The sequence below is a fragment of the Apis laboriosa genome, unplaced genomic scaffold (assembly GCF_014066325.1).
Source record: "Apis laboriosa isolate Shangri-la unplaced genomic scaffold, ASM1406632v1 scaffold9_cov152, whole genome shotgun sequence".
Lineage (NCBI taxonomy): Eukaryota > Metazoa > Arthropoda > Insecta > Hymenoptera > Apidae > Apis > Apis laboriosa.
The window spans coordinates 5698552-5724792 of NW_025224966.1; the positions used below are offsets into that span (position 1 = coordinate 5698552).

Sequence of the window (26241 nt, forward strand, 5' to 3'; positions counted from 1 at the left end):
AATACATTCCATTGTAAAAAGTAAAACTTGTAAACTCTATTTTCCGCAAATTAATAATAAAATAATTCCGTTCCTTATTCATATGAAAAAGAAATGTTATTAGACTTACATGAAAAGTTATAAAAGTTTCCATTTATACACGATAATAACTTTTCATCATCAAATATTTATTTTGTAAAATATTTTTTCACGTAAACGTTGCCTTGAAATATTACTGTATACACGTAAATTTGACAGGTTGTCGATACTTTGTGATACCTTTCCGGAATATTTCGTTCAAGCTTCATAAACGTGTCTCTTAAATATATTTACATTTTACGAAAAATTTAAACAGATTTTTTTCCCCTAAAATTAATTATATATAAACAATCTTGAAAAAAATAAAAATAAAAAACGAACAATAATTCAATTCTCTTTTTTTACCTTTTATCTGAATAAAATCTTTGTATAAATTGACGAGACGAGAATAAATCCAAATGTAAGAATTACGAATATTTAATTCTCGAATATCGATTCGACATTCGATTTTCGCGGAGCTCTCGTATGATTTCGCTTAGCATATTCTAAACACGGCGCCATGATGATTTATCTTTACGAGCAGGACAATTCTCCACAGGGACTTTTCCCGCGGAATGCCTCTCAGCGTTATCTGCCGCTCATTCCAATGGAATGCGAACGATAAAAGTCACGAAAGAGCGGCGCGAGCCCGGCTGTAATTCAAACGTATCGCGGCGTGCCCATTGGCACAGAGCGGTTGAACGGAGCAGAATGCACGTGTTACACCTTCGAACGTGCATTAAACGCCCTGTCCTTTCGTCGAGCTTGATCGCTCGCCACGAGTCCACCACGACCATTCAAAGACGAATTCCTTTGTTCCTTTCCATTTCTATATATCGTGCTCTGATAAGCGGAAGTGCACCGAGAAACGTTGGTCGACGGGTGGGAGAGAGTTTTTCAGAGGTGACGAAATTTTCCAAGTTTGAAATAATTTTTTTTAATTTTTTGTCGGGTTTAGCTTTCGATCAATGGTTATCTGTGCAGAAATGAAAAGATTGTTGAACAGATGTTAGTGAAGATTGAAAAATTTTAGACGAGAAACTAATAATAATAATCTATACGAATGATAAGAAATGAAAAGATTGTTCAATGGACGAACCAAGAACAAATATTAGTGAAGATTTAAGAAAAATTTTAGACAAGAAAATATACGATAAATATCGTTTATTAAGTTTACTTGTGCGTTCTCAATTTTCAACGACCCATCATGGAAATCTAACAGATTTATATCAAAACTAGATGGATCAATAATAATAATCTAATTATACGAATGATACGTTCAAGATCATCTTTGCAGAAATGAGAAGATTGTTCAAGAATAAACATTGGTAAAGATTAAAAAATTTTAGACGAGAAATATAATATATCGTCTACTTGTTTTCATCATGATCCACCATAGAAACTATACCCTAACAGATTTATATCAAAACTGGAACCAATAATAATAATCCAATTATACGAATGATACGTTCAGGATCATCCCTGCAGAAATGAAAAGATTGTTCAATGGACGAAGCAAGAACAAACATTAGTGAAGATTTAAACAAAATTTTAGACGAGAAAATATACGATAAATATCGTTTATTAAGTCTACTTGTGCTCAATTTTCAACGACCCATCATGGAAACCTGACAGATTTATATCAAAACTGGAACCAATAATAATAATCCAATTATACGAATGATACGTTCAGGATCATCCCTGCAGAAATGAAAAGATTGTTCAATGGACGAAGCAAGAACAAACATTAGTGAAGATTTAAACAAAATTTTAGACGAGAAAATATACGATAAATATCGTTTATTAAGTCTACTTGTGCGTTTTCAATTTTCAACTATCCATCATGGAAACCTAAGATCAAAAAATTTTAGACGAGAAACATAATATATCGTCTACTTGTTTTCAATCGTTCGATCGTATTTTCATCATGATTCCATCATAGAAACCCTAACAGATTTATATCAAAACTGGAATCAATAATAATTACTTAATTACCGTGCACCAACAACTCCTGTATCCAATTATGACATCGGTTACACTCGCGCAACTCTTAGTTACCATAACACTATTCCTATTTGACCGTTACCCGTTACTAAATTACGAATTAACAGCGGCCACTTAGCACCCGTGTCCCATCGAAGTAAGCAACTATTGCATTAAAACTTAGCGGGCTAAGTAATTATCGGTAGCCCTCGATCCACGAGATACGCCGATTTATCGCGGATCGCGGGAATCGAGCCGGAACGGAGCCAACCTCGGAGGCTTAATTTATTTAAACGACACCACCCCTTTCCCTCCCCCCGGCTTGAAATTGCATCAAGCTCGGCCGACTACCTACCTACCTACCTACCTACCCACCCGTCTATCTTAATTTCATCTGGCCAAGACTTGGAAGGATCGACGCGATCCCTGGTCGGATAATCGTCATGCGCTTAAACACCGGCTTACCTTAACCGTGTAACGATCTAATAACGAGTTGTTGCGTATCTCTTGCGCGGATCTGGTTTCTGTGGCCGCGGTAAAAATCTTTTGTGTCGATCGTGTTCGTCCATTCGATAGATGTATATATATATATATATATAGCTCGTTCTCGAATTCAGGGATCGAATACGTTGGAAAGATTTCGTTAGTTCGAGAATTATTATTAGTTTTAATACGCGATAAGAATGTAAATGAATGATTTCGACGAAGGAAAGATTTCTCTGTCGCGAGATTCTTTAGCTATTGAGAAAGGTGAAATGTCTGTAATGTAAATTGTTAAAAGAAATAAATAATCTAATCAAACTTCACACGCACTGTTATTATTTTACACGAGTGTAAAAGTTTCAAAATGATCTGATAATTATCCCTCGAGGAAGGGAACGAGAAGGGAAGGAGAAGGGAAGGAGAAGGGAACGAGAATTGTGAGTTTTAATACGCGAGAAGAATGTAAATGAATGATTTCGACGAAGGAAAGATTTCCCTGTCGCGAGATTCTTTAGCTATTGAGAAAGGTGAAGTGTCTCTAAATTGATAAAAGAAATAAATAATTTAATCAAACTTCACACTTATTATTTTACACGAGTGTAAAAGTTTCAAAATGATCTGATAATTATCCCTCGAGGAAGGGGGAACGAGAATTGTGAGTTTTAATACGCGACAAGAATGTAAATGAATGATTTCGACGAAGGAAAGATTTCCCTGTCGCGAGATTCTTTAGCTATTGAGAAAGGTGAAGTGTCTCTAAATTGATAAAAGAAATAAATAATCTAATCAAACTTCACACTTATTATTTTACACGAGTGTAAAAGTTTCAAAATGATCTGATAATTATCCCTCGAGGAAGGGGGAACGAAATTACGAATTAGAATGGCAATGGCAATATTTATAAAGGGCAATTTATATGGAAAATAATTAAAAGAACGTTTTTTCGAGAGGTTTGCACACAATTTGACTAGCTAAATTCACTCATCCCGCAAATTGGCCGGGTTAGAGGGCCGTAAAACAAGATTGGAATTTTTCCCTTGGATCCTAGGAAAGGATCGTAACGATCGCTAGGAGAGTAGACGACGCTACGATTAATTAGCCCGCGTCTGAAAGGGTGGTTCCGGGCCAAGGGAGAATAGAAAATCGAAAGGAAGATGAAAGGAACGGCGGACGGTAATCGAAAGGGAAGATTGTACAGGGAGAAGAGACTGCTCTCCTCGCGGGAAGATCCTCCTCCTGTTAAGGAATGGCGCAAGAAATCAGCCGTGCAAACTTCTTTCAACGGTGTTTAAGCCGTTCAAATTGGCCAAGTGATTTAATTGCTCGCCAATGAATACGAACGAGAAAGGATTCCCTCCTTCCTCGAACTCGAGGTTTTCAATAAAAAAAAAAACGAAATATATAATATAATATCGTGCATGCGTGCGATTCATTTCGACTGAAATTGGCGATTCGACGAGATTTCGATCGAGAAAAAAAGCATTTTCTTGGAAATAAAGTGTTCACCGCGAGTATTTTGATCTATTAAATCATTTCTTAACCTCCCTTCTTGAAAGAAATTTTGAAGATTGCGTATCCGAGAGATTTTAAAATTCGATAGATCTTCTATTCTATAAAATTGAAAATTGAAATTTCGAGCCGAGATTCGAAAGCAAAAGCGAGAAAGAAATTGCAATAAACAATTCTAAAAGCTGCTATCGAACGTCAAATCAATTTCCCCCGTCATAAATTCACATTTTCATGTGGAAGCTTCCGTACGTGGCGGAAGAAGTATCGACCTTGGAATGGAATAAACGATCCAAAAGTGGCGCAACTGCATTTTTTTTTTTTTCGAACGTTTCGTGAGAAAATTCAGCTCGCACGGGCCAAGCGGGATGAAGTTTCACGATACGATCGTATCGTATTGCACGAATTGATCTCAAGAGAGCGTGGAGGGGGAGCGGAGGGGGCCGAGTATTGCATATTACCAAACTATTGCACATTACCTTGTTGCGCGTGGATATTGCGCGTCTACGGGGTGTCCACCTGTACGTAATAAGAAATATTTAATCGCGACTACTTTCCAAAGTAAGATCGAATAATTTTTTTTTTCTTACAAATCTTATTTTCCAAACTGAAGAAAATTTCTCCAATCTGCGCTACGAAACGGAAACAAAAAATTCACGTACAATACACATTTGTATTGAACACGAAAAATCTTTTTCGCTTTCTAAAAAGGTTCAAACGGTGCGCATGTCAACCTCCATAGAAATCCCTATATTATATTAACGATAATATTTACATTGAACTATAAAACTGAAAAAACTACACATTTGTATTGAACACGAAAAGAAAGATGCATGGAAAAATCTTTTTCGCTTTGTAAAAAGGTTCAAACCGTGCGCATGTCAATCTCCATAAAAATCCCTATATCATATTATATTAACGATAATATTTACATTGAACTATGAAACTGAAAAAACTACACATTTGTATTGAACACGAAAAGAAAGATGCATGGAAAAATCTTTTTCGCTTTGTAAAAAGGTTCAAATCGTGCGCATGTCAACTTCCATAAAAATCCCTATATCATATTACATTATATTAATGATAATATTTAACTATGAAACTGAAAAACTACACATTTGTATTGAACACGAAAAGAAAGATGCATGGAAAAATCTTTTTCGCTTTCTAAAAAGGTTCAAACGGTGTGCATGTCAATCTCCATAAAAATCCCTATATCATATTATATTAACGATAACATCTACATTGAACTATATAAAAGGAAGAGAAACCTACGTGGAAACCTATTTTTCCCTTTTTTCTAGAAAAATTCGACGGCGCGACGAACAACGCCACAGAATAGGAAACCACCATGACGCATACGTTCACGTCATCCGCACTCAATCTGTTAACACATTAGAATCACCCTGAGATGTCAAATTGGACATCCTGTATATGCACGACCCGGTCAACATACACACACCACACACACATATACAACTCTCATGGTGAAGGATTGTGACTGTGACTGTGACTGTGACCGTGCACGTGGCCACTATGGCGTTATAACGTTCGAATTTCTTCACGCGAAACACTCGAGCAACGCGACGTATCCGAATCAGGGGACGAGCTCGTATACGATCGCGATATTGGCCCGTTTCGAGGCATCGAAGCGCGACCGATCGATCGAAACGGGGATTCTTACGATTCCTCGATCGTTCTATGGATAGATATAGGCGGGGACGAAACGGTTAGGTTAGGCTATGAATATCGATCGAAGGTATGTAAGGGAGATATCCAAGGAAGATTTTTTCGGTTGAAAATGAAAATTCAAGAAAGGATTATTAATTTTACGTAAAAATTGGAACAGGTACGCATGTAATTTCGAAGTTAAGTGACGATTTTAATTTTGTCGAGGGTAATTTGTTTAATGAGAAATTTTTTTTTTCGATAAATCTCTATTCGTTGGAATTGTCATTTGTGGAATGATTCAATGTAATAGGAGGTTAGGTTAGGCTATGAATATCGATCGAAGGTATGTAAGGGAAATATCCAAGGAAGATTTTTTCGGTTGAAAATGAAAATTCAAGGAAGGATTATTAATTTTATGTAAAAATTGAAACAGGTACGTATGTAATTTTGAATGATGATTTTAATTTTGTCGAGGATAATTTGTTTAATCGATGAGAAAATTTTTTTTTCGATAAATCTCTATTCGTTGGAATTGTTATTTGTGGAATGATTCATGTAATAGGAATCCAATAATTTTCACCATTACAAGAATTTATCCGTAATTTCTATTATAGTAATACATGCACACAGATAAGTGGCCTCGATCGAGAGGAATTTGGTTAATCAGGCATTAAAATTTCGTTTTCGACAAATGGAATTCCATTGTAACGAAGTTACAATCCTTGCAATCGAAATTGTAATTTATCACGTTAAGTAAATTAGAATAGATAGAAAAATTGATAAATCTCATTCTTATTCTTTTCTATGGGAATAAAAATTTTTTTCGAAATTCCAAACTTCAAAAATTCCCACATATTCGCTTCCAAACTATTTCACATCGGTATATTTTATATTATACACGTTACGTTTATCACGTATTCGTGGGATAGCAAGTTTTCGAAACGAGGTTAAAAAATTCGCGCGGCAGGCGAAACTGCAAAAAACTATGTATTTTCGGTGAAATTTCACTCCGTTCGAAAAATCAATTCGTTTTTTTTTTTTTTTTTTTTTTTTTTTTTTTTTTTTTTTTGCTTTTTCTCCCAGGAATTTCATTTTGTTATTAACTAAAATCGAATAAAATCGTTGGAAATTCTGGTCAACAGGAAATTCGATTAACTCGCGCCACGAATTGCCACGATTCGTGTTCCCCCTCTTAATAATATTTACACGGTGCAATGCAAGTTTCGTCTCGTTGTTCAGACGTACGTACGCCTTCGTCGAATCGAATTGCCTGCCAGAGATTTTAAACCACGTGGACTCCCTTTGGGCTGAATTAAAATAGTTGGAATGTACCAAGATATATAAGTACACTTTTATACATTATATTTTATAATTGCATACTTACATTATTTATACAGATATTTTCTTGCAAATACATTCCAAGAAATTGGTTCGAAAGTTTTCGCGATAGAAAATTACTCCACTTTACTTTTCTTTTTTACGATTCCAAGTCTCTGATTTCACTTGAATCGTGATATCGTTCTTTTTTTTTTTTTTGTTAAACGTTAAACAACTTTATTTTTAAAATTAATTTTTCGATATTGCCCAATATTCTCTCCTTTCCCATTCAATCATCCTTTCGTCCATTTTATTTCGTGTAAGAAATATGAACAAAAGAAAAGAAAAAAAACAGAAATAACAGAAAAACGGAACAATAAACCGACAGATTAACACAGGTGAATTTTTTCCTGATTTCGATGATAATAAAAATTTAAATTACGACCGATTGAACGTCTCTCCTCGAGAGTCTCGACTATATCCATCGATCTCTTCCCGAATTCCCTTTCTTTCACGGCAATGACGCGTGAAAACGGGTTATAAAGGGAGCTCTCCCTATAAAACTCTCCGCCAAACTCGAGCCAAATTTTATCTTGTACCTCGTCGCGCGACGAGGGATGACACCCGGTACATCGAGATTCGACGACGAGGGTTTCGCGGTGGAACAGCCGGGAATAAAATTCAGGGGATAAAAGCCGTTTTCTCGACACGGCTCACCGTCAGCCTTGTATCGCAGATGTTGCCTAGTTACAAAGAGAGTAACGCGAGCCGCACGATCGCAAATATTCTATGGAACGTCGACACGGAATATAGATGTACGTTAGCGGAATCACGGCAGAATATCAATGTCCCGTCCCGATATTGGCCGTTCGATTCGAAGATTTATTCAATTGTTTTTCGCAATTTCGAGAGAAATATTATTCGACTCGAACGTTAATTGATTCGCGAATTGACCATCGAACGTGGTGGATGGGACGAGTTATTTCGGCGGGTGTGCGGTGTAGTCTTCGATCGTAATTTTTTTCCTTAAACATTTTTTGGAATTAAATTTTTCCACTCGTTTGGAGGAGAAAGAATTCTCTCGCTCGTTCGAGAGAGCGTCGTTCGTCGTTTTGTTTCTATGATCTACGCTAAATGCCATTTTGATGCCTGATGAATATTCCCTCCACAGTACGTGCGGATGATACTCATTGAATGCATATACGTACGCGGCTATAGCGCTTAAAAGGTTAATTACCGATGACCTGGCATCGCGATGTACCTGAGAGTGGACGACACTAACGGAAGGATAACAGTTGTGGAATTTTTGCTTAAATTCTTCCTTCTCGCTGCGTCCCTTTCGAATTCGAATTAAAAACTTTAAACAATTTTTCAATAAATTGTTGAAATTGTTTTTCTTCCTCCGTTTCGCGTCTCAGAATTGTGAATACCGATAAAATATTATATATTAAAAAATTTTATAATGAGAATTGTACAATATTTCCATTTTTTCTTTTTTACAAAAATTAAACGATAATTACAATGATAAAAGACATCCATCAAAAAGGTGAAAAAGCTGCGATTTCGAAACCTTTAATCCATACAATCCGAACATTTAATCTCGCCCCTGTGAAATCAGTCACCGCCTGATTTCCACTCGACGATTTATTAATCGAGCACGATCGAACGAAAACGCATATATCGTTGATGTAAATCGCTGCAATTCAATGCCCGTATTTAGGATTATTTCGCGTGGTACACGTGGAGCACGATACACGCGCCATTTACCAAATTATCAGCTCGTAATGTCACGGAGAAATCGAAACCGAAATCTTTTTTTAAAACGAGTTCACGAAAGTTGTGAATTGTTTGTGAATCGTTTAGCTCGTACCCCTCCCCCCTTTCTCTTCCATTGTTTTATACAATTCGTGAGATACGAACAGAGCGATCAAGTGAGAATTTCTGACGAACGGTTCGATGAACATTGATCCACTCGATGACACGATTTTCCATTTCGATTCCGAAGGAAAATATTTTCCCATTCGGAAATCACGAATTTCCACGCTGCTCTCTTTTACCGATTTTGCTATTTTTTTTCTTCGATTAGATTTTAAGGATCCTCCTTGCGATTTAACGAAGAATTGTTCGTTGAAGTTAGAACGAATAGTAGATCAGGTATTACTGATTAAATTTAAATTTTCCATTCACGAATTTCCACGCTGCTCTCTTTTACCGATTTTACTATTTCTTTTTCGATTAGATTTTAAGGATCCTCCTTGCGATTTAACGAAGAATTGTTCGTTGAAGTTAGAATGAATAGTAGATCAGGTATTACTGATAAAATTTAAATTTCCCATTTGGAAATCACGAATTTCCACGCTGCTCTCTTTTACCGATTTTGCTATTTCTTTTTCGATTAGATTTTAAGGATCCTCCTTGCGATTTAACGAAGAATTGTTCGTTGAAGTTAGAACGAATAGTAGATCAAGTATTACTGATTAAATTTAAATTTTCCATTCACGAATTTCCACGCTGCTCTTTTGTCTTTTACCGATTTTTCTATTTTTTTTCTTCGATTAGATTAGATTTTAATCCTCCCTGCGATTTAACGAGCGAAGAATTGTTCGTTGAAGTTAGAATAATGATGACTGAGAAACATACTCGTCAAATTGATCTTTCCAATTTGAAGAATAAATTTTTAACGACGATCAACGTAATAGATATTTTCAACAAATCATCCAAGGATCGGAGACGAGACCAGATTTAGAGAGAATTTATCATCTCGAATCTGTCTGATTAATTAACAAATTCACAGGTAAATTGGAAAATTGCCAAGATAATTCGCAGATATTCGAGAATCGACGCGAACAACGATCCTTTCTATTACAAACGCGTTCCAATTAACGCGCCTCGTTACCAAATAACTGCGTTACTTAGTTTTTAACGGGATCCGTACGAGTTCCCAGAATCATTATTTTCGACAATATTATAGAGATAACGAGCATTACCAATCCGTTACAATCATCGTGTAAACCTTTTGAAATATTTTCACAAATATTTTCGTAACATTGTGCATTGTGCCACGAGGATGGCCGAAATTTATTTTATTCCTCTTCCCACGTGCCTCGAAGGAAATTGTTAACTCGGAGGAGGTTGCTTATTACTCGAATTCGTTGTTTTTTTCGTCTCGAGATCGAGATAAAAGGAGATAGGAAAAAGAAGCGAGGCCCGATAACGATAACTCTACGCGATACTCGATCGAGGATGTGTGTCATCGTAATGCATCTATTGTCGTTTACGTTTAATCATCTGTGAGATATAATCGTTGCTCGCTTCGTAATCGACATCTGCAGCCAATCGATTATATAATTCTCGTGGACCTCTTCCTCTCTTCCATCCTCGTAATAGCGAGATGGAATTTTCTCTCTCTCTCTCTCTCTCTCTTTGTGTCTCTTCTTCGTTCTTGCACTCCGTGTACGCACTCCATCTCGAATTAAAAATGTAGATGAATTATTAGGTAAATGAGGATGTAGTTACAATGTTTTACGAGGGATTATTAAAAAGGTTTTCTCGGGGTAATAATTCTTTGGGGAAATTTAAGTTTCTCCGTGTATAAAATATTTATGATTCTATGCTCCAAAAAAGAGAGAGAGAGAGAAAAAAAACGAAATTGTTAAATTTATTATAAAAATTCTTCTTTTCTTTGGAAAGGAAGAGTTTTGATTGAAATTGAAGATTTATCGAAAAATTTGATTTCCAGAAAAAAAAAAGAAAAAAAGAAGAAATCTTTCTGATGATAAACAATTCATTAGTAGTTTAATTCTTCAAAAAAAAGAGAGAGAAAAAACAAAATTGCTAAATTTATTATAAAAATTCTTCTTTTCTTTGGAAAGGAAGAGTTTTGATTGAAATTGAAGATTTGTCGAAAAATTTGATTTCCAGAAAAAAAAAAGAAAGAAAGAAGAAATCTTTCTGATGATAAACAATTCATTAGTAGTTTAATTCTTCAAAAAAAAGAGAGAGAAAAAACAAAATTGTTAAATTTATTATAAAAATTCTTCTTTTCTTTGGAAAGAAAGGGTTTCGAAATTGAAGATTTGTCGAAAAATTTGATTTCCAGAAAAAAAAAAAGAAAGAAACAAGAAATCTTTCTGATGATAAACAATTCATTAGCAGTTTAATTCTTCAAAAAAAAGAGAGAGAAAAAACAAAATTGTTAAATTTATTATAAAAATTCTTCTTTTCTTTGGAAAGGAAGAGTTTTGATTGAAATTGAAAATTTGTCGAAAAATTTGATTTCCAGAAAAAAAAAAGAAAGAAAGAAGAAATCTTTCTGATGACAAACAATTCGTTATCAGCTTAATTCTATATACTATGATAATATCGATTAACAATTTCACTTTTTCTCGAAAAGCGAATTCCCTGAAAACCTCGTTGACACAAAATGGAATTATCAAATAGTTAAAAAGGATCGGTCAATCACCATTTCAAATAATTTGTTATCATAACAATTCAGCTCGAGTATCGTTCAATCCAAACAAATCAGCGCGATTTCACGTCAACATAAACAGGGCTATAAATCGTATCGTCATCGTTAATTACGCAAACGTTATTACAAACGTTATTACAATATCCGTATTTTCGAATTCACCTATCCGTAACTTCGCATCGATATATTGAATAATGCATTAAGAGAGATGAGACGAATCAATAGGCTTCGACGAGCCCAGTGCATCATCGTTCTTCCTTCTTCTTCTTTTCTTTTTTCCTATTCTCTCTCTTTCTCTCTCTTCTTCTATCTCACTTCGTTCACTATGAAACAAACGGTGGGCGGACTGGTATCTCGTTCGCCGTGTGTATCTCGTATGAAATTCTTAAGAATTAATCGCCGTAACGTCATTTCATTCCTCCCCCCCCCCCCCATTCGATACGTCTCTTAATAATTGTTCTCCTCATTCGACAATTTTCTAGTCTTCCTTTTTTTCGTATCGTAACGTAGAGGAAGTTAATTGGTCAGATTCGTTACTCGAAATGTGAAAATTGATCGGCAATCTTTCAATTTGCTTCTTATTAAAAATACACGTGACTCGATTTTCAGATGATTGATTGATATCCTGCATTGTTTTTTGGATAAGTTTAAAAAGTTACTAGAAATAATAATTTGTTTCTCTTTTTTCTCGGTTTTTCTTCTAATTAATTTTTGATCGCGTTGAACAATCGCAGAGAACGTTGAGAATATTGAATTAGATCAAGTATTCATACGTTTTGCTGTCCTTGGATCGTGTTTAATGCTCGTGTAAAAATTAACTGGAAATTATTATTATTATGGTTATTTCTTCGTCGTAGGTCTTGTACGATCCTCTTTCTGCTTGCACTCCGGTTTAAATAAAAATTATTTCACTCGAGCATACCCGATTCTTCTGATGCGGCGTATCGTACACGTGACACACAGGCAGAGAAAAATGCGATTCTTCCAGTATTTTTTTTTTTTTCTTTGTTTATTTTTCCTTCGGGCTTTCAGTATACACGGCATAACCGGTTTTCGCCGTGTACACGTAATTATTCCTCACAAACTAGTCAAGATAAGACAAGGTTGTTTCGTATACCTGACTTACAGGAAATCATACAACATTGAACTTGAATTTTCGTACCGAAATTATTAAACTTATTCCTTATCATTTTTTAAATAAATCATACTTCCTTACGCCCACTTATCGTTACCTTACTCGTTTACATTTTTGAAAAAAATAATAATAATAATAAATTAAATTTCAACCGTTACATTCGTCCTTAACTAGTCTCTTAAATTAACTCAAGTCTCTTAAATTAGTCAAGCCTCTTAAGTAAACATAAGTTTCGTTCCTTTTTTTTTAAAATCGTTGAATCGAGTTTCAAAAATTTTTTCAAATCAAAAGAAAACTATCAAAAAAAAAAAAAAAAATACTCACGCATCTTTCCTTCGTCGAATCTTCCATCAAACCACCATCTCGAACGTTTTCTCGAAAATGGTCATTTCTCGCGGACGGAAAAGAAGAAAGAGAGAGAGAGAGAGAAAAAAATCGCGTTTAAACTGTTCCTCCTCTTCTTTCTCTCCTCCGACTCGACACCAACTGCACTCGTATATATTATTCAACAGTATTTGCCAACCGTGTCGATCTCTATTTCCACTCCCGCGAACCGACCACCACCTCGTCCCATGAATATTTCCCTCGTGTCCCAAATAAATGCGTTTTCCGCGCGCGTATAAATATTCTTGCGCGCTCCTCCGCAAAAAAACGCACTCACATTCCGTTCACGTCCCGTTCCTTGCGTGTAACGCACGTGTCATCATCCGCAAATCCGTCCCCATCCCGCGCTCCTTCGATCGATCTTTTCCACAGATTCTTCGTCGAATCGGTTGTACAAGGAAATATGATCGGGGAAACGAACCGGTCAACAAACCCTTCCCATCGTTACGCTGATGACACGGTTGCTGCTGTAATCACGGTATATTCGTACCACTACTTCGCACGGCCGTGTTTCGTCGCCTCGTCGCTCTATCATGTTCATCCTCGTTTTCCAACAACCGATTCGAGTCATTAAATCGTGGATGCCGCGTCACGGGCAGCGGAACGGATCGAAGTGGAACGGTTCCATGTTTCGGATGCGCACGATATCTGGTACGGGTGGGGGTTATCGCGATGATTTTTAGGAGGCCGTTGCTCGATCGTGGGTTCGAGAGACACGATTGTTTTTCTTTCTCTCCAAATTCGAGAAGGAGAAAGCTACACTGCTCTTAGATGTTTCCTCGATCGGTGATAATACGCTCGAGGGGGGGGGGGGGGGATAAATCGGTGAAATTTCCTTTCTTAACAAACGCGTATCCTTGGAATTTCGACGGAATATTCTCGAAAATAATTCTCCAACTTTTTCTCGAAAGTTCATTGTAATCTTGAATTTTCGATCGAATTCTCGGACGATTGTTCGGTAAAAAATTACCACTCGCCTCGTCCACGATCGACGATTCCAAGAGACGAACACTAAAACGCTCGTTGAAAATATATCGAATATTCCTTCCTTACCCCCGAAGCTTCATAGATCGTTAATTACGCGTTAATTAAGCGGCGCCGTGGTGGTTTCAGCGCGCGAGTTCCCGCGCGGTTCTCACAGCGCCCGATGACACGTAAGAATGCGGCTGCTATAACGGTCCATTCCAGTCAACCACCGTGCAACCTATGATCCGAGTGGAGGAGGGGGGAGAGGGCACGGCGACCTTTTCGATTTCGAAGGAAAGGTCGTTCGTTACCGGCGCGCCAAATATTTCAGCCTCGCCGACTCGGTCTCCGAGCGAGCGGTTCTCGTGGAAGAAGAAGAAGAAGAAGAAGAAGAAGAAGAAGAAGAAGAAGAAGCGGAGGAAAGGGATTGGGAGGAAGAGGCGCGCAAGGTGGGGGGAAGGGCCAGGTTTAAAGGCGCGGGGACGGGGAGGATTTTCGGTGTTCTCTCGGTCGAGTCGGTGTCGGCCTTCGAACCGTGCGAATGGTTGGCGTAACTCGGTGGAAGGAAACACGTGATCGAAGACGTTGTTGCGCGCTCCTTGGAGGCGAGAACTGAGAGATTACCGATGCTCGTTGACGACGGCGGTTCCGACAGGAATCTCGAACGAATCCTTGCGGATCGAGAGATCGAAGAGCGGCCACGTTCTCTCTCAAATTCAATTCATTGCCGATGGAACGTCGCAAACAAAGAATATAACGCAAACCTATTTAAATCCAGTGGCTCGAATTCGTACCCGGATTCTCTCGAAAAACGGGTCACACGAATCACATATCTCCGACGCGGGTATATCCGTTCGTAAAACTCAAGCTCAGTTTTCGCGAACACAACAAAATTCGAAACACGAAAGAGAGAGAGAGAGAGAGAAAGAGAAGAGAGAAAGAAATCCGCGTGTAATCTCCAATTAGTTGGGAGAGACGTTTGAAAAGGTGAGAGAGGAGCGCCGAAAGCGAGTGAGCGGTTGCGGTAATCGGAGCCGCGTTCCGCTCGTTTCTCGCTTGTTCCCGAAGAGTGGACGGGAAGAGTCCGGTCCCCGAGCGCGGCACAACGTTGCGGAGCGGCGGCGATCCCGTGGCAGAGGCCGTCTACTCGCGACTACTCGCCCGTTCGCTCGAGACTTCGGCCGCCGCTGCTCGCCTCGTGTCGGCCTACCGTGTCCGTGTGCTTCCGCGCGCTCGTGTGCACCTCGAGTGGTGCAACCGTCGCACTACTCTACTCTCCTCTCCGGCCGATCCGCGCGTACGTACGTACGTACGTGCGCTGGTGTTCGCGTCCTCGCTCCCTCTCTCGCTCCCTCCCTCCCTCTCTCTCTCTCTCTCTGTCTGTCTCTGGAGTCGTCGTTAGTCGAGGCGACCACTTGGCGACCGTTTGGGACCGTGAGGTGGGGGCGTGAGCGGGGCCGCCACCTCTTGCGCGCCGCGTTATACGCGAGCAGGAATTTTACTACGGCGGGGGCCTTTATCGCGATCCTCGCGGGATCCTCGTTGATCGTTGCGGAATTCCTGAGGGATGCGGGCGGAATTTTTCGGCACAGTGGACGGGCTGAAAAGATGGAAAAGATGAAATGTGTGGATGGGGAGGGAGTTGTTTTTCGAATTTGTTTGGGAGATTTTTTTCAAGAGAAGAGGGGATAAAATTGAATTTGGTGGAATGTTTATCCCGTGATTTCTTTAAAGAATTCATTCGTTGGATATTTTTAATTTTGAATTTCGCTAATAATAATAATAATAATAAGTATTATTGGAATATTTATCGCGAACGAATGGAATGAAAGAGATTGGGAAAAAAGTATCTCAACTTTGCATTTGCGATTTTGAAAAAAAAAAAAAAGGAAAATATAATTTTCATATAAAATGAAAATTCGTTGGAAATTTTGAAATTTCTATTATTAACTCATGCGTATGATATATGTATATTTACGGTGGTGAGTCACATTACAGCTTTTTATACATACATGATTCAATCATGTTATTGTTATACCATACTAACGTAAATAACTTCGGAACAGGAAAGATAAAATTTTTAAATTTTCTTTCTTCGCGCAAACGTGCAGAAATCGTGAAATCTGAGAAACTTTATTAAAACCCACGAACGCTTTTTTCCCCCGATTCTTTTTCATTCCGGTATAAAAATATACGTTCGAATTAAAAATTAAACTCGAACTCCTTGAAAATTTCTGAAAAATTTTCTCTTCGAAAATTTGTCGATTCTTCGATCAACAAATTGACGATAAAAAAAAAAAAGAAAAAAAAAAAGAATGGCATAGTTGGTCCACCATCGAAGCACTTAGGAACAATCACCACCGATCCGCAGTTATTCGTGTTATGCGATGATAACGCTACTAGGAAGATGGTATCACTCGCCGGCTATTCAACGACAGTTCGAAAGCATAAAAGCATAACGAGGCGTACCGGTTCTTCTACCGGTTATGTGCCAAGGAATTTCACTATAAGCTTTATCGCCAGGGGGTTCACGCGTCACAACTTCGTTGTCCTGGTATTTCTCGTCGATATGAGTGAAATAACGCTCGGAGGAAGTTCGCAGGGAAATAGAGAAGAGAACTTTCGAAGCCATTTTTCGAAGAAGAAGATTACTCTTTTTTCTTTCTTTCTCTTCGGATCGTTATTGTCGTTGTTTGCGATGAGTTTGATAAGGAAATTGTTCGAAATAAGTGGGAAGAATTTCAATTTGAACTTTGTTCTAACAAGGTGATGACGTGTAAAATTAATGTACAATTTGTAAGAAAAAAAAAAAAAAAAAAAAAAAAAACGATATCCAAACGATGTGACTTTTAATGAAACGATAGTGAAACGAGTCTGAGTGATCGTATAAATTGTCAATAACGATTAAAATGAAAACTCTCTAAAAAACTTGATATCGTTGAAAATATTTTTAAACCTTTAAAGAGAGCAGAGGCGTGGAAAGACGAAAAACTGTTCGATATCACGGAGAATGTATCATACATCTTTTAAACCTTGGCGAAGGTTGCGAGGTCTTCCTTGAAGGTTTTTCGAGTGACGAAGGTCGCCTAAAAATAGTGTCGCCCTGACCTCTTGCACATTTCACCGAAAAAAAAAAAAAAAACTTCGTTTTTGTTCCCTTTCATACGTGAAACCTTGAACCACGCGAACTATTAGTCTTTTTTTTTTTTTTTTTTTTAAATTATTCTTTTCCATCAATTTTATTTTTCACAAATTAAAAAAAAGAATATTTTTCTACAGATTAGATAGATTCAATTATCGGAAATGATAAAGATCGGAAATGATATCGAATTCTGTTTCCAGAACAGTAAAGTAACGAGTTTGCATCGAGCAATTAAAGTTTTTTAAACGAGTTCTTTCTTGTCCAATTTATCGAACATGTGTTACGTTTATTTAATTATATCAAAGATATTTAAATATACATATGTATATGTGTTTACCAAGAGAAAAGGATATTATTCAATAAATATACATTTGTGTCGTACTCGCATCACATGTTAAATAAATGCAGATATAATTATACACGTACTCCCATTGACTATGAATATATTTGCATATTTAATTATTAATCGTTAAAACTACTTAAATTTCATTTGCATATTTATGGCACTCGAGCGAATAACATATTGATAATTCTGAGAGATTGAAAACCGAAAGTAGATCGATTAAAACTGTACAAATATTCATTGTAAGCTATTTTGTACAATTATATTTATACAAATATAAAAAAATTCCTATTATATCCTCTTCTTTTAAGAATTAAAAGATTTCTTAAAAGTTCAAACGAACCAATAAAACGATAAAGTTGACTCTTTTAATTCCCATTATCTCCACCATTATCGATTTATCAAAAAAGAAAAAAAAAAAAAATTAAATTTATCAAAGCAATATATGACCATTCTCCACGCAAAAATTTAAAACCGTTATTTTATCTTCTTCGAGGATCAAATATTGCAAAATTACAATTTAAAAGATTCCTTCTAATCTAAAATTTCAAACAAAATTAACTTTTTTCATCAATTAATCTCCATTATTTTCACCAAAAAATTAAACGATATATGGCGGCCATTATATATATATACGCAAAATATTGAAACTCTGTTATTTCATCCTCCTCGAGGATCAAAAATTGCAAAATTACAACTTAAAAGATTTCCTTTTAAAACTTCCAACGAAATGAACTTTCCCCATCAGTTGATCTCCATTATTTTCCATTACTGATTCATCCAAAAGGGAAAAAATTGAATGATTTATCGAAGCAATATGGCGGCCGTTTCCCTGAGAACCGGGAGCGCATATTTGCGCCGCCATATTGGTTTGCGCAAACTTTTCCAAACGCGCAAACAACATCCTGTTTTTGATAAATGAAACAAGCTTGGGTGAAGATTTAAAGCGTCTCACGGGCTCGACATCGGCTCGAAATTTAACGCTTTCCAACTTTCGCCCGTTTCGTTCCGAAATAAATGGCGCGCTCGCGCTCTCTACACGCCTCGTCCTCCCGCGAAACTATTTGGAAATGATCTCTCTCTCTCTCTCTCTCTCTCTCTCTCTCTCTCTCTCTCTCTCTCTCTCTCGACCGAATTAGCAGACGCCGTCCGCTCGAATAACGGGCGAACGTGAGGTGATCGCACGAATCACCGACATCCGACCAACCGTCGTGGACGGTTTATTGCATTACATCAGGGATTTCAAGTGGCCGGTACAAGTTGCATTTCGTGTAATCGTGGACAAGCGCGATATTATTCTTCCGGATAAGATAACACCATCGTCCTCGGCGATATTTCAGAGAAATGATAGATATCGTGCGCGAAACCTTCGATCGTTGCTTTCGCCTCGCAGACACGTTTCATCATTAACGGATGGAACGGAGGTAATTCTTGGCTAAGAATGTTTTTAAGGAAGATTCGTCTGGATAGATAATTTATATGGTAATTTATGTATGGGAATTTGCGATTTTTCGAATTACATAAACGGGTATTACCTCTTAATCAAATTCGTGCTTGATCCAAGATATAATTTGAAAGATATAATTCAAAGATATAATTCAAGATATAATTTGAAAGATAAATATATTGTATATCCGTGTTGGATAAAGCTTTCCAAAGATAAAAATTTTCATTTTATCGAAAGCAATAATTAATCCAAATTATTTTTAAATGTCTTTTTAAAAGAATATCGCGAGATCTACAGACAGTGTGTAATAAACACATGATTATTCACAACATTCTTAACTATTTTTCGTTGAAAAGCCAAGAACGTACGAGGAAAGATCTTGGAAGATAATTATTATACCAATAATTTTACCAATTAATATAAACTCTACTCGAAATCAAAAAGTTCTCCAAAAGTCCTCCATTCGCGCATCGTCATTCTTCGAATCGCCAAAAAAAAAAATATATTCATCCAAAAAAAAAAAAAAAAAAAAAAAAAAAAAAAAAAAGAGAAAGAGGAATCATTAACATCTTGCTCGACTTCGAACGGAACTTCTCTCGATCCATTTCTCCCGAATCAAAGTTCTCGATCGACGCGTCAAGAGAGATGCGCAACGGCAAAAGGGAAACGTGTCGACGCGATCCAACAATGAGAGGAGGCTTGTGCACGACACGATTCTAGGACAAACGGTCACGAGAGCGCGACGGATCTCGAGTGTGGTGTACAAGAACGGGTGTTCCTGTCGGAGATCAAAATCAAGTTGGCCGAGTGCCTGGCCACCCGCTAGGGGGAGGGGGGGGGGTGGGTGTGACCGAGGGCGACGAATAACCCGGCCAAAGGGGAAATGAACACGCGAATACCACCCAGACCGCTGACGAATATCTCTAATTTCCGTCTGCTTTGTTGCCGGGCCTCTTGACCCATTAAATAATCGGGATTACACTCCTGGGACGGTGGCACTATTCATTTTCCGCCTCATTTTTGCTCAACAGACGATGGTCCCCAATCAACGAACGAAGTATAAATTTTAACGGTTTTAAAAAATATGGAATAACTTTTCCTGCACTCGAATTACTTTGGACTCGAGAAGTCAGATGGATATACAGTTTATTATTAAAATTTGGAGAAAGAAAATGATCTTTTCGTCCTGTTGTCAAACTTGAATGATTGGAAAGATGTAAGATCGATATGAAAAAGAAACACAAATATATCGTCGCAAAATGACACGAATAAACAATCCTTAATTATTTTTCTATGATACTAACGATACTTTGTTCACTTATGACACGATAAAAGATTCCCTCCTCCAAACTCGTTCACGCAACTATTCTTCCACATATCGATTTCCCATCTTCCCGACAATCTTCACGATCGCTTACAAATAACTCTCCAACTCCCGATAACGAACAACCTTCCCAATCTCCGAGGTACTTTCCACCTTCGATACGATTTGTTTCACCCTTATCCATCCGTCCATTCCTCGAATCCTCCAACTTGGATCCCAACTCGATCCGACCTTCGTCACGCTCCTCTTAAACTTTCCTCCCCCGACAGGGTGCCGTTAATTTACTTTGCATCCCCGATTAACTTTATTAACTCTGTCGGTGACATATCAATTTATTCTACAAGCGCGTAACGCGCAGTTAGGGGGCAGGCTAACTGTCAGCAGCTCTCTTATTTTATTTACGCGGCGGGTTGTCAGCAGTGGCGAGGCAGAGCAGGAAGAAGAAGAAGAAGAAGAAGAAGAAGAAGAAGAAGAAGAAGAAGAAGGAGAAGAAGAAGAAGAAGAAGAAGAAGAAGGAAAGGAGAAGGAGGAGAGGAGGAGGAGGAGATGACGAGGAGCAGAGGTTCTCTTTTTAAGGAGAAAGAGGAGGAGGAGGAGGAGAGAATGTGGAAGACGCAAGATGGAGTTGGAATGGATGGAATGACATGGGTTAGCAGAATCGTACGTGCGCCAATGTTACGCGCGCTCGCGCCTGTTGACATCCAATTATTATACTTCCTCTTCGCTCCAGTCTTCTTCTTCTTAGGGGTTCCCTGTCGGCGCTGGTTAGGTCTATTTCTAATGCTCCTTGCGTGATCGCGAATTCCTCCGGGATTGAGCTATGCGCCGAGTCGGTTGCCGTTCTTTCTCCTCGTCGATGATGATGATGATGATGATGATGATGATGATGATGATAATGATGATGATGGGTAATAATTTAGATTAACGATGAAAGTAGTGTGATGGAAGTAGTGTATACGAATGGAAGAGTGATCCGAGATCTTTCGGAACTTAAATTTTATTATTTTTAAAGAGTGTTGATCTTTCAATTTCTTTTTTCTTTTTTTTTTGGTAATTTTATTATAGATAAATTTTTGCAGAGAACTGTATTCGAAAATAACGCGAGAGAATATATATAAAATATTTATAAAAAGTTTTAAAGCGGCATTTCTTTTTTTTGATAACATTCAGTACAATTTGAACAATTCGAACGATATTTATTTAAGAAAGAAAAGAACATTGGAGATAGAACGAGGTTATAATCTCGTAATTAATCTACTTGATATAATATACATTAAGGCGGTCATTTAAATTTCCAGCGATTCAAATGAATCCAAGCATACGGGATTATCTTAAAGAATGCTTAAAGAAAAGGGTTAATAAATAAAACAAGATTAACTGACTAACGTATTTGGCTCTGTTTAATTATCGCATTACTGCCACTGCTTTGTGCCAAGTTACCGTTTTTCCTTTGCTAATTAAGTTGTACTTTCTATTGTAATTAAAAAAAAAAAAAAAAAAAAAAAAAAGAAAGAAAAAGAAAAAAAAAACACTCTTTCGTATTTCTCTCGAATCTCGTTCACATTCAGAAAATTCGTTATTTGTCTTTGAATCCTTATCTCGGTAATTAAAAATCTTTTCTCTGGACAGTTAATTAACCGCGCTCCTCGAATCAAACAGTAATTTCACTCGATGTAATTTGATTCCATCTAGAGAATATAATTAATTATTCCGATATGTTCTTTTTTTCTGATTATTCTTTTCTCAATTAATTAGCAGCGCTTCTAATCCTTTACGTTATTTCATTTTCAACTACGACTTTATAATCTTTACCCATCGTCTAATTATTACAATTACAAATTTCACGGTAAACTTTCTTTCATTGCTGAATTGGAGATTTCATGATCAATTCTCTTATCGCGACATATCTTTCGTCGCCGTTTCACAGAGAAGCCTCTTTCTCGTCGAATATTTTCTTAAGAAACAATTTGTATTTCAAAATTTTGTCAACGATGATTTGAAACTTTCTTTTCTTTTTCCTTAAAAAAAGATGACTCGCGACACTTTTCCAACAGAAAAAAAATCTATTCAAATAATCGCATTGTTTCCAAATATTACACTCAAAAAATTCCATTCATTAACGATTCCTCGACTTATGCACAACCAAAGATTTCAATTATTCTTATTTATTCTTAATTACTTCCAAAATTTCTCTTCCTCGATAACACAGTTCGTTATTCGCCCCGCAATTAGAAGTTTCATGTAAAATTGGAAACGTGTGACAAGAACGGTTCGACAGCTGCGCTTCCTCCAAATTTCCTCGTATACGACTTTACTTAATTAATATAAAAATTAATAAAATTAGATAAAATCCTAATAAATCTTTAATTGAAAAGTATGGATGAAATGTAATTTTATAATTGTTATAATTTGATCCTAAAGGGTTTGAAGATCCTGTTAAATGAAGGGCAAATAAGTGTAAAATAATTATAAATAAAATGATTAATGGAAGAATAAAATGTAAAGAAAAAAATCGATTTAGAGTTGCATTATTAATAGAAAATCCACCTCAAATTCATAATACAATTGTATTTCCAATATATGGAATTGCAGAGAGAAGATTAGTTACGGGAACACGGTTTCGAACGGTTCGGTGTAATCGAGCATTTACCTCGGCTCGAGATTCACTTCGCTACAACGTGGGTCCCATGTGATCGCAAGCGCGCATGCACGTGCGGGAAAACGCGTCGCAGCGAGCCTCAAAGTGTTCCGGAAGAACAGTGAGACATACCAGAAATACGTTCAACCGTATTGCGTTTCGTGGAAACGATGCGATTCCTGTTGCAGTTGCACAGTGAATCTCGACACGAAACGTTGATCTTCGATAATTAAAGGATGGTTTGGAAACGTGCGTGCCTCGACAATTGTACGTTCGAATTAATTAGAAGGTATAAAGTAAGTAGAAAGTGGAAGAGAGAGTTTCTAACTTTTTTTTTCTTCTTTTTTTTTTTTAACGTAGCTTGATTTTAAGAATGATTCGAATTCTTTGTTCGATTTTGAAAGAATTTCTAATTCGCGAGCAAAAGAAAAGAAAAGAAAAGGAAAAAAAAAGAAAAACGATTTATTTATCGTATTCCGTTTGAATTATTATTTATATAAGAATGTTGAATTGTTGTTACGCTTCTCTGTGTATAATTTATAAACAATTTCTGTAAAAAATTTGAAAAGATTTTACCTAACTAAAAAGAAGAACCTATTGAAGAATATTCATTTAATTTATATTCGTCTAGAAATAGAGCATAGCATAGGGTAGGATCCATTTAACAGAAATGGCAATATTCCATCCATTAATTCACTTTGAATATAAATTCCATTGTTTTCGAACAATAAAATCGTCATGTCAAATACCGTGACGTTGAAATCGTTGCAGAATGCGGCAAGACGAGAGGAAAGGAAAGGATACGGGAAAAATACAGGAACGTAATAATGGTGAAACTAGACCGTCACGAGCTCGATACATAAATTACTATGCCATGCGCATTGTCGGTACATGCCTTTAGGCGGCGCGAGATTCAAACGACATTGCATCGATAATCGTTTTATCCTCGTAATGAGGTATCGAGCGAGAGAAAGGCAATGGATTCGAATTTTCGCTCGAACCACGATGATTTTCTTTCCAATCAATTTACCTAACGTTTTGCACCGTTGTAAGAATTAAGATATTTATCAAATTTTACGAAAATTTATGATGTCTTACTTAATTGTTAAATTATTAAGCAATTTAAATTTGCTTAAATCAAACGAAACGCATTAGAGATAGAAAGATACATCAATTTTTGTTTCGCTTCTACAATTAACTCTCCTTAAATTCTATAAATATATTAACACGTATTACGTATAATTAAATCGATGTGTATTATATCGACATTAAGATTACCTGTAACACCTGTATATTTAAATACAATAGGAATAAAATTAAAATATATCGAGAGAAAAAATTATTAACTAAATTAATATAAAACGAGAAAACAACTCTCTATGTTGATATTAAAACAATTTAACACGAAGAGTTTCACAAAAGAAAAAGTTACTGGAACGGATATTAAATCGCCAAGTTATCTCCTTCGAGGTCGAAAAGCATAAAAGCATAAATTTTTCCATCCGTTCGCGTTATTCACGGCAGAAACGAAATAAGAAAGGGAGGGGAACAAAACTGGATCGTAATCGAACACTTAGGATGGAAAGTTGAGCGGGTGTTTAACAACGGCGAGTTTAAACAGCGAGCATTTTAAAGCGTCGGGTCTCGCTCGAGAAGATCGATAAATATCTGAAAGCCGGCGCGAGATATCACCGCGAGTGATGAACGATCCCGCGCAAACATCTTGATGCAAATATTAATTAGACGTGTATTAATCGCGTTATTTATCCCGTTTAAATTCCTCCCCGCGAATTACGTCCCCGGATAGGAATTCATTTCCGAGACGTGGCCGTAAGCGGAGTATCCAGCCGAGTTTAACGTGACACACATCTCGCTCATTACCGACTTAATCGGCGAATTCCCCGAGGAAGCCTTGCGTTCACAGTTTAAACTACGTGGCGAAGCCCACGGATTCTAACGTAATAACTAAATATCCGTGGCGCTCTCCAACTCTAGTCGCTGCCTAATGGAATCGAATTTTCGCGAATTATTTCAATCGACGCGTTGCTAAGAGTAGTTGCTAAAACGTTTCGGGCGACGATTTCGCTTGTGTCGAGTTTGGCGATTGGTTGGATTTTCGAAAATCGAATTGAAAAGCCGGATATTTGGAATATTTCGAGTTCGACTAACCTATTCGAGCGGAAATGTATTTATTCTGATTTTAACGTAGTACATTTCTTTTTAATAGAAACGTATTTTCAATTTTTTGCGTTGTGAAGGTTTAAGGTTTAAAAGAAGAATTATTTTTCGATTGATATTTTCACGATTAAGATTATATTATACGAGCATTATTATAGGTGTGTTATAGAAATGTAATAATAAATGTTTGGATTTACGTTTAATTTAACAGAAAATCAGACCAGGTAAAATGGGAATCTTAATTTAGCGTGAAATTAAAAAAATCTCTAAACTGATTGTGAGATTACCTCTTAGGTACTTACGATAAGACGTTATATTTTGCAGCTCGTTTATAGTTGAAATATTACCTGCAATAAAAAAAAAATTAAAATAATATCGAAATATTTGACGATAATATTTGTTATTTTATATATATATATATATTTTTCTTCCTCCCCAAACTTTTATTTTTATTTTTCAATCTCCTTTATTCCTTTTTCCCCCGTGAAAGAAATTTATCTCGGTCCAAAGACACGTATATAACAAGAGCTTTAAGCTTTAAATATACGTACTTCCAGAAATTTTACAACGACTCCGGTTAACTCGCGTTATAAAGTCTCGAATTTCTCGTTCTCGAGACTCGGCAAGGTGGCATTAATTTCGTATAAATTCGGACGGAACAATATTCCGGATGCACAAGCGGATGACAGGGTGTAGTAAGTTGCATGGTGTTTAGCGCGGAGTCACGGCTAAAAATATCTGGCAAAGCGAGAATAAACGTTTACGAAAATAACAAAGACAGTTTTACCCTGTTGACCTGGAATTTAAAGTACCCCGGTTAAAGCAATTCGGTTTAGATAAAATTAACGCTGCCTTCTTCTTCGGATCCTTGTTTTATCTCCAAAACGAATTCACCACGAGGTGTAAAATTACCGTTTCGAATCACGAAAAATCGTTTTTCCCGCGTCGCAATGTAATGAATCGCAACAAACGATTATTCAAAAGATTATTAATCAAATATCTCTCTCAGAAAGGGAATGCGCAAAGAGAGAAACGCTTGCCACGATAATCATTATCATTGCATCAAATATATTATAAATATATTATATTACGCTAAAATTGATTCAATATCATAACAGTACCTCCAAAACTAATAATATTATTTTTCCTATCTATCCAACGATACCTAACGAATAAAATACCAAAGCGAATCTGCATAC

General features: G+C 36.9%; 1 protein-coding gene across 4 annotated transcripts in view; it reads right to left on the reverse strand.

The window, feature by feature from the left end:
* The window catches only part of LOC122719870, a 176542-nt gene that overhangs the window by 60700 nt on the left and 89601 nt on the right, over positions 1-26241 (reverse strand). For 3 of the 4 annotated variants that reach the window (XM_043946088.1, XM_043946090.1, XM_043946089.1), the window contains one exon: positions 25345-25389. The exons of the other annotated variant lie outside the window; for it this stretch is intronic. In XM_043946088.1, the coding sequence (XP_043802023.1) occupies positions 25345-25389 (45 nt within the window). The remainder of the gene's footprint in view (positions 1-25344; positions 25390-26241) is intronic. 4 annotated transcript variants of the gene reach the window in all.